Raw genomic sequence first — 12,093 nt, 5'->3', positions numbered from 1 at the left:
GGCTTCTTTTAACAGCTGGCTGATGCGAAAATGAATTTTCTCTCTTTCCTAATACATCCCCGCAAGGACAGTTGAATTTTCTGTCTTTCCTAAATACATCTTCGCATCAGCTAGCTGTTAAAAACTATCGTATGGATAGTGGAGAGTGACATCATCCTCAGATAAGTCGCCATCTGGTGGCAGTGTCAGCATTTGTGAGCTTTGGCCTGAGTTAGGTCCGACCGTCCATGTACGGTCCCGTTCAGTGCACTCGAACTCGAAGGAAAGATTGAGACATTCGTTGCCTTTGTAGTCTAGTGGTCTAGAGCAACAGTCCTACAACGATGCAGTTATTCAATCATTACACTTCACTCATAATTAGAAAAAAACTGATGGCAGGTGGCTGCACCACACACAGCAAACAAACTTCACGTCAGGTTCATAACATGTACACGCACATTTCAGCATGTACCAATTCGTTAGAGGAATATGGACCAGGTGTATGTGTGGTTTAGTAGTAGTCTAGTGGTCTAGGGCACTCACCCGGTAAGTGAGCGGGCGTGGGTTCGATTCCCAGCGAGGACAGTTGAATTTTCTTTCTTTCCTGAATACATCTTCGCATCAGCCAGCTGTTAAAACCTTCGTATAGATTATAGAAGTAATAGTCAGTAACTTCTGGAATCATTATTTCATCAGCGTACATTGCATAGTTCTTATTTAGAAAGCTTGGTACAAGTGTCTCACAGAACCAGTAACTGGGCTTGGAGTATATTTTGTGGGCGGATAGTGTTGTAAGTGGACATTTTGAGGGTTTTGACACTGAGATTTTTTTATAGATGATACATATTCAAGAAAGACAGACTTCCCCCTAGCATCGTTTTCATTTTGTTTGCATTTCATCTCTTTCGAATTATTGTAATTTTTTCAGTAATGTTTCTATGGTAACCATTGCTTCCTCACAGAAGCTGTTGTAAAAGTTCGAAATAGAGATCTTCTGAGTGCCAGGAACGGATTAATTTCTTTACATTGATATCTATGGAAGTAATAATTTCGGTTTGCGACCAGATTTCTCTCTGAAAAGAATTAAGTTCGTTAACCGTTGGTTGACTGTATAAAGTTCGAGCAGTCGAGTTAAAAAAATATAACCAATGAGTTTTGTGATACATCAATAACATGCGCGATGATAAATGAGTTCATATTACATAGTAAGATCGGCTGTTTCACATATCTTGAACCAGTATGGGGTATACGTTAACTTATATAAAGGTTTTTCAAGAAATTTCTACGTCTTCTCGTCACTCCCTTAATCTCGTGCATAGAATAAGACCAGCGGCGCAAAAGATTAATAAATGCACCCAGAGTAAGAAGACATCGTAAGGGCGTGGTTTGTGCCGTGGGGCAAAACTTAAACGATACCGTTAAGGCCTAATTGACGTTTAGAATAATTGGGCACGCACGCCTCTTCCAAATAAACCTCAGTTTCTCCCTCGTGCTATTCCTTTCTCTCCCCCTTACTTTTCAACTGAGAAAATCTTTGAGCGCATTTTCTAGAGGACCGTTTAACGAGGCTCTGTAATTTTGCAAACATTTGTGCTCATTTCACAAGTACAAAGATAAAATTTAGCCGAAGGAAAATTTAAAACTTTGAGGTAATATATGACGAACAATCATAGCAAATATTCAAAGTAAAATATCGTGTCGCTTTTCATTGTCTCAAGTGTAACAAGAACCTTATTAAAGATCACAACACACATACGAATATAATAATATTTAATTTCATAAATAGCTGTGGAAATCATTCAATAATAGAGGTAAAAGAATAATTAGTTTCATAACAGTAATGTATAATGAATACAATAAATTCGTTATGCCGACGTTATTTGAAACAATACACACACAAAATGCTCTTTATGTTGTAAAGCTTGTGAATTTTGTGAATTATGTGTTTTTGTAATTGTGTTTTGTTTTGTTTTTTTCACTGTTTTTTTTTTTTTAGGAGATTGGTGAATCGCATGTATTTGTTTTAATAATTGCATATGTGTGTTGAAAATTGAAAAAAAAAAAACCGTGACGAGTTATAATTTCAATATCGGTTGAAAATTTTTGTAGACCAGAATATTGTTTATAATGGCAATACTGAATGTTTAGTCCATTGCTATATATCTCTGAAACGTCATTTAATTTTCTTGGCATGCATTTTTAATTGCGATGCTGTATTTTAGAAACATATGACATCCATATTTGTTATGGGCATCTTTTTCTCAACCACCTCGTTGGGCATTTTGTCTGTTGCGGCCTTGTATTTGTATATGCTGCTTTATCAAGCATACAAAAAACTAGTTCAAGGAAAAATTTGAACAATAAAATGATATTGAGGATTTTAGAGTGGCGAGAAAACAGACTTAAACAGATATTTGATTCAACGGAATTCGACTTATCGTGAGTTGACTGTACTTGACGTTCATACTTTTTATGGGCATGATTTTTTCAGTCACCTCGTTGGAAAGTTTGCCTGTTGTGGCTTTTGTTTTAGTGTTTGAATTCGAGTGAGAAGAAAATGAGAGCGAATATTCACAAGCATATTTTAGCTGGTTTAAAAACAAATGGCAATAATTTTGGCAAAAATCGATGAAATGTCCAGTACTTTTATTTTTCCTCAACAATCTTAAAACTCGTATTTGTCTCGATGAAATATAGTCAGTTTTGCAATCATAAATAACCTTATAGGTGCCAAATGCCAAAACTTGTCGCTCAAAGAATTTTAGGTTCCCTATTTCACACTGTTTGTGATTACATTCATTTTCAAAATTTAATCAATTCAAAGTTACTTTCAATAACAATATATTGTTTGGAATGGTAAATAAAATTCATAAATTAATAGTTTCGACTCATCACAAAAAAATAATTTAGTGTAGTCTTGCAGTTCGTGGCTGTGTCGCTAGGCTTTTTATTGAATTTTTTGCTAACGGTTTTAAAAAAGTATTTGAAACCCCAGTGGGTTCATAAACAAAATAGATTGTATAAGGGATTTTTATGACATTTTCGTTAAATTCATATTGTATAAAGATCTCAAAACAACACAATTTTTTAATGAATACTATATTTAAGGAATTAATTTTTCTGTTATCTACGGAGAGAGAAGTGATATCATTTTTTATCGTCGGCTATAGCTATTGAAAACCCCGTCAACTGCTATATTATGTAAAATTTTAAGATATTGTCATTTCTCATAAGGTATTGATATTTCCCATTGAGGCGTTCGGTATTTTAAAATACATTTTTTTTAATATCGTTGAAAAGTTTCTGATGCAGAATTCAAGGTCTTCAAACTGCTGTTTCGACTGATTCGTGTTGTATATATCACCTACTTTATCGATCGTTGTAATCGCGAGTTCTGGATAATACATGATGCTTTAACATTGTACGTAATCGAAAGCTAAGCGAAATTATAACTCGTCCTGGTACACATGCGTATGTATCATCTATATACGTACATATATATCTGCCTGTATATATATACAAATACGTTTGCCTGAGGTTATTCGTGTTGTGTATGTGTGTATGTGTGAATACACATATTCCGTCACTATCTTATAACATCTGCCTTGCTTGAGTTCATATCCATGTGGTGTTTGTGTATTGTACATATCTGTTTGCTCTCATATTTTGGTGCCTGTGAAATTTTATGTCTGTTATTGTGTGTGTATGTGTAATATGTACTCGTGTTGTGTGCTTTGTTCATTGCAAAATGTTGTGTGTGTCTGTATAATGGTGTGTAAGTTGCGTTGTTTTTATGATATATTTTTGTCAATCTGTCTGTTGTTGTGTGTGTGTGTGTTTTTTTTTTCCAAAAAAACGCCAGATTTAAGGATTTGCACTACAATGAAAAATAATCATCATATAAAACGCGAAAGATACATACAAAATTTCAACAAGTGGTCATTATTTTCTTTGAAGCTTTAACTTGTTAAAAAGAGATATTAAAGTTTAGGTCATTAAATTTTTTATTCACTTTCGATTATTCTGATTATGAATAATAGCTAAATCATTATTGGTTTCAGAAGTTTAAAGTTAGTTTTAAATTATAAATCGTTGTCTATATAGCTTTCGTAAGTTCATAAAATAACCAGGTGACGAAAAAAATAGTTGAAATTGCGAAATGAAATTGTGAGGAATGCTCTGTTGTTTTCAACGATATTTTTAGAGTTTGTGAATCCGATGCATGTTTGACTGAAAGTTGTTTTCAATGGAACGTGCATGAATATATCACAGAAAAAAAAGCTAATTCAATTTTTTTACTTTCCTAAATTTTTCATCATGCTCACAAGAGAAATATAAAAAAAAATTAAGAAAAGAAAACCATAATGAATAAATACATTAACAGATGTCACGAAGGCTCTAGCCGAGAAATCAAATTGTTAGTTCCATTAATAGTTATTTATCGAACTAATGAGATTAGCGTATTTGTTCATGTCTTTTGAAGTTTCCTACGCTGCCAAAGATACGTGGAACTATCAGAATGGCTACAGCTCTGTTAGTATATTCTCGCAGATTTATTCACGCTTAATGTGCTAGTTAAAGTTTGAATATTAATATTTCAAAACTTGAATAATTTTTGTTGAAACAAATGGAAAAAGTAATTTGAAGTTAAGAATTCCACACTGTAACATACGATGCCTACTTTGATGGTTAAACAATATTTTTAGTAAAATGAAACGTAGCAATCAAATTAACTTTTTAGCTTTCTTAAATTTTTCATCTATTGTGAAAATCTGTCCATTCTAAAGGCAACACAATACAGTAAAAAACAGTTTATTACTAGTATTTAGAATAAATGACGTTAAAGCTAAACTACAGACACATGTTCAAATCTCAACCTTTTATCAGTGAAAATTGTCGGAGATTTACCTTTTCTTATGGGCAAAGGAATAAGATTTTGGTGGTTCTTGCATCCTTTTGAGAGAAGATAGATGGCATCTGCACAAAAGTAAATAGCTGCTGACGATTCACCCTACTAACAAACCAGTCTTTCTAAAACCACATGCTAGTTAAAAGCAATAAAAAAAGCAAAAAGACCAAAATATCTCATTTTAAAAATTCTAAAACATCGATATTATTTCAAATTGTCAATAAGCCATTAACAGCCAATTACGTCCATCGTGATCAGGGGATGAGAGCAGTTTGGGGGTTAAACAACCAACTTCCGATTTCTAGATCTTTCTAGATTCGGAATTCTATTCTGCATTCCCTAATGCAGAGTGCTTGAAAAAAATATGCACAAAATACACAATGGGGAGGAAGAGAGTGCTGTAGTGGTGGGTTGGTAAGATACGGAGTTAGAGATGGGAAAAGTTCAGGGTACATGGGTTCAAGCCCACCTACAGAAAAATACACTTTCTCAGCCACCTCGTTGGGCATTTTGCCTGTTGTGGCGTTGTATTTGTATAAGAGATCACCAAACTGAACCACATTCCCAAAGGAAAACGTGACCAGAAATATGACCTGAAGATGATAAAAATAGAAAAACGGGTACACACAACACAATATTATACAGTAATAAGTGTAAGAAAAACTTTGTTACGCTTGAAATGAACAATAGTTATACACAATACGATTTCAAAACAAGTGCTCAAAATTCTGCCCATTAGCAGAGGTGCACCTGATTGATTGACTGTCGTACTTTCGAAAGGACCCTATCGTTTCATACATCAGCACCTCTGACGATAACTCTTGCCTGAAAGTTCCATTACAGAATGCCACAATGTGCCTCATGAAGATTCCCCTCCAAAATGAGGTTCCAAACGCGCCTGAAGCAGTGACCACTTTCTCCTTTTTTCTTTGGAATTTCTGATCATTATTTCCATTGTGAATATACCGTAAAACCTCGTTAAGTCGTCCTTTTTCTTTGGTCCTTTTCACCTTCTATAGATAATATTGTTCATACATCCTCGTTTACTCGCGCTAATTTCGGTTAACTCGTCACTATGGAAAAGATTGAGAGAGAGGAATAGATAATTTCTTTGGCTCCCTTTAAAAAAAAGAACTTGATAACAGCATTGCTATGTTTCAAAAGGAGAAAGTAAAACTTATATACAAAAGGGAAACAGCTCAAGTAACGAAAGTTTTGCTGAGAATTTTCATTTGTCGGCTATAAAACAAAAACCCTTAAAACGTTTAAGATTGTTGAAGCTGGGCCGGATTTCTGCATGGGCCACACTAATTTGGGACTTCAAATTTAAACAAAATATATTTGTTGAAAAACCAGACATTTTTCCCCAAGTGGTGTCTTCTGTTTGCTTTCCCTGCCCAGGTTCAAGTCAAAAGTGGGTTCTGTGTTCAACATTACCTTATTTTTGTATCATGAACTACAACTAGCCCTAAACTTAAATGGCATGTATATGTGAAATTAATGTGTAATAGTTCTTTTGTACAGAGTTGCTAACTGTATTTTAACAATTGCTCTGATTAATCTTAATTAAAAATTTTTGGTTTTGATCGTAAATGTACCCATGTATTTTACCGTAATAATTTAAATACTAAAGCTCAAAAAAGGTAGAACTTTCGTTTTTTTCTCTTTTGTAATCTATAAGTTTTGTTAATATCGTATTTTTAATTAATATTTTAATAAATGTTATATTACTTTAAATTTATACGATTTTCACAACATTGAAACTGACAGCACTTTGCTTAAGTCGTCACTCGCTCTTAAGCCGTCATAACTTTTTGATAACACGAGTGACGACTTACCGAGGTTTTACTGTAGTTCAATTTCTTGTGGTGAATGTGGTTCATGTTTTTTTTACTTACATCCAAATTTTGTGTCGGAAATTTTTAAGAACCCTATAGGTTTGATACAAGGTCTATTCTTCAAATGATTCTCTTTCATCTCTTGATTTTCCACTCTGAGTTACGGACATAATTGAATCTCTAGTCCTAAAAAGGAAACGAAAACCACCTGTTAACGTACGAATCCAACCTGATTAGTAGATCACTTATTAACAACAGCCTACTAATTCCATGCAAACAAAAACGTCCCAACTAACAATCACAAATTTTAGGCATATTTCTGCTCTTTGTAAAAAAAATATAATTTAGAAAATAAGGGAAAAAATGTTTGGATGTTTTTTGCCCTTAAAAATCAAGTTTTTGAATTCCTTTGCATTTCTTAATTCACGATTCATTTATGACATACTGTTACACCTCTCTCAAACGACGGTATATACTACAGTATGTTTCAACCGAACTCATCTGAGGGACAAGACTAGTGTGGTCTTTGAAGAGCTAAATTTATAATCTTTGACTGTTGTCAACGTTGTAGTCTGAAATTTGTTTCTGTTATTGTAAACCGGTAGAGTCATATCAGCTGGATCAATATCAAAATTTTCATGCGTCAAGAATCACTGAAGTTTAAACTATAGGATTAGTATCTAGTTTCTACAAAAACTATGCTTAAATCTTTATTTGTCTGAACAGCTACGCAAAGCGACTAGACATACGTTCCAAGCAATTAAACATCAGCAAACACTATACAAACGTCGTGGTTTAAATACCACAGTGGAAAAAAATGTACTGAATATTTTTTTATTGTATTTAGATTGATTTGAGTTTTTTGTTGCAGCCCAGGAACATTAGACAGGAAAGAAGGGGGTCAGGATCAGATGAAAATCAAAATCATGAAAGTCCTGACAATAACTCTGGAAGCATGGAACATAGCAGTGGTGAGGGTGGATTCAGCAGCACAGAAGGTCTCGATCACGGTATAGATGCTCGTATGGAGAGAATGAGAGCTCGTTCCGAAGCTACCAAAATGAATCCAATTAATATTCCGGAGGACAGAGATGCTGCTTCCACAGCCATGGCTATGACTCCTCTTTCTACTCGATATAATGACACGTATGACTTTAATTATGTTAAAAATACTGGGAGTATCGAAGAAATTGACGAGAATAAATACGCTTACGGTGGATATACCCACAAAATCGAAGATGGATATAATTACGGTGAAGTCGATAGATGCAGTTACGTTGTTGTCGGAAGACGAAATTATGACGTTGTTGATAGATATGTTTACAGACAAGGACCTTTTTATGATTGCGATTATAATCTTACATCTGATGACAAGGTGAGAAAAGAAATACCTTCTACGAGCAAAGCCATTGAGAATGCTCCATTCCATGCAGATAAAACCATCCTTTCAGCTGATTTTAATCCTACTGTTAATGTTGGTTTGGTTGTTTCTCCCAGACCACCCATTATTTCAGAGCCACACTGCAGTAAGACCGTATCAGGCCCTCCCAGTACCACTAGGAATCTGGATGCACCCACTGGAGCACTCACTCAGTATCTGGCTTCAGACCAAGAAGAAAAGGCACCAGATAGACCAGAGACTTACAACACATATTTCTGAGATTGTTTAAAGGAATGCGAAAAACGTATTCCCACCAGGAAGGGGCCACGTCGTTTTGGAGTGTGAAATTGAGCGAATAAGCTACTTGATCAGTCTCAATATTAAAAATGATAAAATTATATCAATGTTGTATATCGTGTATTGTTGTGTGTATATTGTGATTATAAAAAAAAGTTGAGAAAGGAAAATACAAAACGTTGTTGTATCTTTGTGATTTTAACCTACAGGTGAAAAAGTTTGTGGTTCTTGTCATTTCAAAAGTATATGTATCTAGAATGTGATCTGGAATGAAAAGAGAATGCTCTCGTAAGAGATGATGCGATGTATTTCTGTGATGGAATGTTTTGAATAAATATTACTATTGGTGTTTCACTGACTCGCATTTTTATATGGAATTTTATTCATTTCCTTTTTATAATTCATAATTAAAAAATCACAGATTTAAATTCTAATATTCCCATAATACAGGGTATTTCATAAAAAAAATATACAGATTCCAGATGCTGTAAAACAGTAAGACTTGAAGACACGGACTATAACTGAGATCTGTTACGTTGAAACATCATTCAAATTTTTTTTTTTTTCTAGTATTATTCATCGGGCTTTTCGCCATGTTGTACACTTCTTCGTCTTGTGTTTTTGAACCGGACGGGGTGGACCATTCCTCCTTCTCCATCCCCCTTATTCTTCATAATACCGAATATCTGCTGTTGTCCTGTAATCCTCAAAAACATCCCTTGCATGTCTTATATACTTTTTGCCTCAACCTTGAAGTTCCTTCTCTTATTTTTCGTTGGTCAACGTCACGTCATCCATGCTTGACCTTCGCCTCTGGTCTTACTAAAGGTAAACTGTACCTATATCCAGTAGCTATAACAAAAGGTGGACTTTCTTTTTGAGTCAATCAAGGTGTCCTTTTCTTTTTCCTTTTTCGAAAGGAGGCCGAGTGCCCTTGGTCTGGGCACTGCTGTCTTAACGCATCGCCCCCCCCCGGTGGGTTATGGAAAGGTCCAGGGGGCGATAGAAGCTACGGATATAGCATAGGATCCTATGGGCTCGCTTAAGTTGGGGGCGATGAGAGAAAAAAAATTTCTGAAAAAGGGGGCGATGTGGAACAAAAAGTTTGGGAAGCTATGACAGATCATCAGAGGAGCCCAGGGCCTGGTAGCGTTATCTTCATCTTATACTCGGTGATGCCCGACCTTGGAACAAGCTCTAGGGCCTGGAGGTAGCTTCATCTTGTACCCGGCGGCGTCCGACCTCGACACAAGTTTAAAAATAATCTGGGTGTCCCGCGTCATGGGCCTGGTGGCGTTTTCATCCTCACATAGTCGGCGGCGTCCGTTTTCACCTCGTCTACCTGAACCAAAGCTGGTTAAAGAGAGTACTCTTTAACCAGCTTTGACCTGAACTGTCGGTAACTTATATTTTTCGTCGTATCCGCTTATTAATGTTCTCAGGCACGTGTAGCTCACTTTTGACTTTGCATCCTCCACTACGTGATAACATATTTTAATGCCAGTATAATATTTCGTCTCGGGAGACCCTAGTAATCTGATTTTCATGGTATAATTAAATAAAATTCTTAGATTGAAAATTGATTGATTATTTATGTGGTCTCATCCTGTCTCACTACCTTGTTTCTGTAATTTCAGAATTTAAGAAACCTGGGTTTCGTTTACAACACCCGTCCCTTCTCATCACGTCCGTCTACACCTTAACGGGAATATTAAAATAAATTAGTAATTATGTTAGTATCCAAATAAGTTCACAACAGATCCATTGGTTAGATGGACTAAGATTCTGTAAGCGTAGTTGCTGCCAAATCTGTGATTTCGACAAAGTTTTGTTCCCTTAGTTACCCAGAAGTTTTTTTAATCGCCAAACATCTTCAACATCGTAGAAATTGAAGATCAGTGCCAAAAAAATTACATAATATTCAATTACTCTAAAAAAAACACGTGAATGTGGACACCATTTTAGTGGCATTATGGGCAAGAAATTAGGCTTTCTTTCTCTGGTATAAGACCACAAGAAGCGTTTTCTCATCATATTGGAGAGCAAATATTCCTTCATGAGAAAATGGAAAAATTAACGAGCCAAAGGTGCATGTTTAAGTAACAAGCACGAGTGCAAGAGAGATAAGACAATAAGAATTGAAAATACGGAATCACAGCCGGTAGATGTAATCTTAAAATTTGTATCCACTACTGAGGGAAGGGACGTAGTTGATAGAGCTCATGTCACGTGACTAATCGGTCAGAATGGCAGTGTCTATCTAAAGTGTAGAAGGCGTTTTGCATTCTTTGAATTGAGAAAAAACAGAATCCGTAACAGTCGTGCTGTGACATTTTCAATCAAGAGAATAAAGTTGTCACGCCATCTTTCTGCAACTGTGATATCAACCAGACTTGATATATCCAGAAATGAACCTCAAGTGACAGTTTTCTCGTGAAAAAAAAAGTCTTACTTGTCACTTCCCCCTCAGTGGCGGAACACAAATTTTATGATTGCACTACAGATCGCAGTTGTGATCCATGTCTTCAACTGCTACTGTTATACAGCATGTGTAAACTATGTATTTCTTTATGAATCACCCTGTATAATATCCGCAGTGATCTTGTTTAGAAAATTATTAATTCAGCCATAGCTAAATAGACTCTTACCTTCGTTTAATGGTTAAAACTCCGTCAGTTTCAGAGGAAACTGTCCAGAAAAAATTTTCTAATTTTTTTCTCAATCATTCTAGATGTCTTTTAAGTGTGTAAAAATTGTTTTTGTTAACCCTTACAGCGGCAATGACGAGATATCTCGTCTAACTTGATGCGCTTTATTTCTTCAATCACGAAATATCTTGGCTCCTTAAAACCCTCTCATTTCGGCAATGATGAGCTAGCTCGGCTACTGCGCTGAAGTTTTTTTCACGGTCAATAATGCGTTTCCATTCCCCCCTTAACCTGTCGATCAACTGGCGCAAAGTCAGCTTTTATTCAAAGTTTGATAACAGAAGAAAGGGACGGTGTTTTACCCTCCCTTTTGGAGTAGTATAGAATATGTAATAGAACAAAAGACATAGTATTTCTCTTCCTTGTTTTTTTCCATTATTTTTATTCTCAGTTTCGGGGGGGGGGGGAAATATCATCTCACAAAATCCGAAAAAAATATTCTTTATGAAAATAGGTGTCAATTTTTCCTAGAAGGTTCATCGATTTCCTCTAGGGCAATTATAATGCAGATCAGGAAAATTTTAAAAACCGTTCAAAGGGTTAAGCCAGGGGTTCTCAAACTGTGCACCGCGGCGTCCTATTGAGCCACTAACTTTTGTCAGAGGCACCGCGGAGTGACGCCCTTACAAAGGTTTTTCGAAAAGATTCTTTGTTAAACTGCTCTGAATAGCAGCGGATAAGCATTGATTAGGGGAAGGGCGCCGCCGGTGGAAATAGTTTGAGAATCCCTGGGTTAAGCTAATAACTTCAAATTTTTATACGGTAACCGGGTCCTATCTAGTCCTAAGTCATATCTAGTAAAAACATCTTCATGCATGGGCAAATTTATCCAAAAAGTCCCTACGACCAAACTGTTTCAAAAACTGTGCGAGTTATCAAAACTGAAATTTTGTGAATTTTTGGAACGTGTTTTATAATAAAATTCATTATTCTTCAGTCAAACTTCATAAGGGATGAAAATATATATCTTATAACCAAAAT

At 35.5% G+C, this 12,093-nt stretch overlaps 1 protein-coding gene across 5 annotated transcripts in view; it reads left to right on the top strand.

Annotated features, from left to right (window-relative positions):
* LOC149065551 (synaptogenesis protein syg-2-like) overlaps positions 1-8,758 on the top strand; it is a 199,321-nt gene extending 190,563 nt beyond the window's left edge. For 4 of the 5 annotated variants that reach the window (XM_089253852.1, XM_089253851.1, XM_089253849.1 and 1 more), the window contains one exon: positions 7,598-8,758. In XM_089253852.1, coding sequence (XP_089109978.1) covers positions 7,598-8,386 — 789 coding nt within the window. In that variant the 3' untranslated portion in view covers positions 8,387-8,758. The remainder of the gene's footprint in view (positions 1-7,597) is intronic. The other variant, XM_089253853.1, reaches the window with a different exon arrangement.
* Positions 8,759-12,093: the final 3,335 nt, after the last annotated feature.

The sequence above is a fragment of the Pholcus phalangioides genome, unplaced genomic scaffold (assembly GCF_987345545.1).
Source record: "Pholcus phalangioides strain wild (caught in Gottingen) unplaced genomic scaffold, Ppha-v1.0 ptg000039l_1, whole genome shotgun sequence".
Lineage (NCBI taxonomy): Eukaryota > Metazoa > Arthropoda > Arachnida > Araneae > Pholcidae > Pholcus > Pholcus phalangioides.
This window is presented reverse-complemented; position numbering and strand designations above follow the sequence as displayed.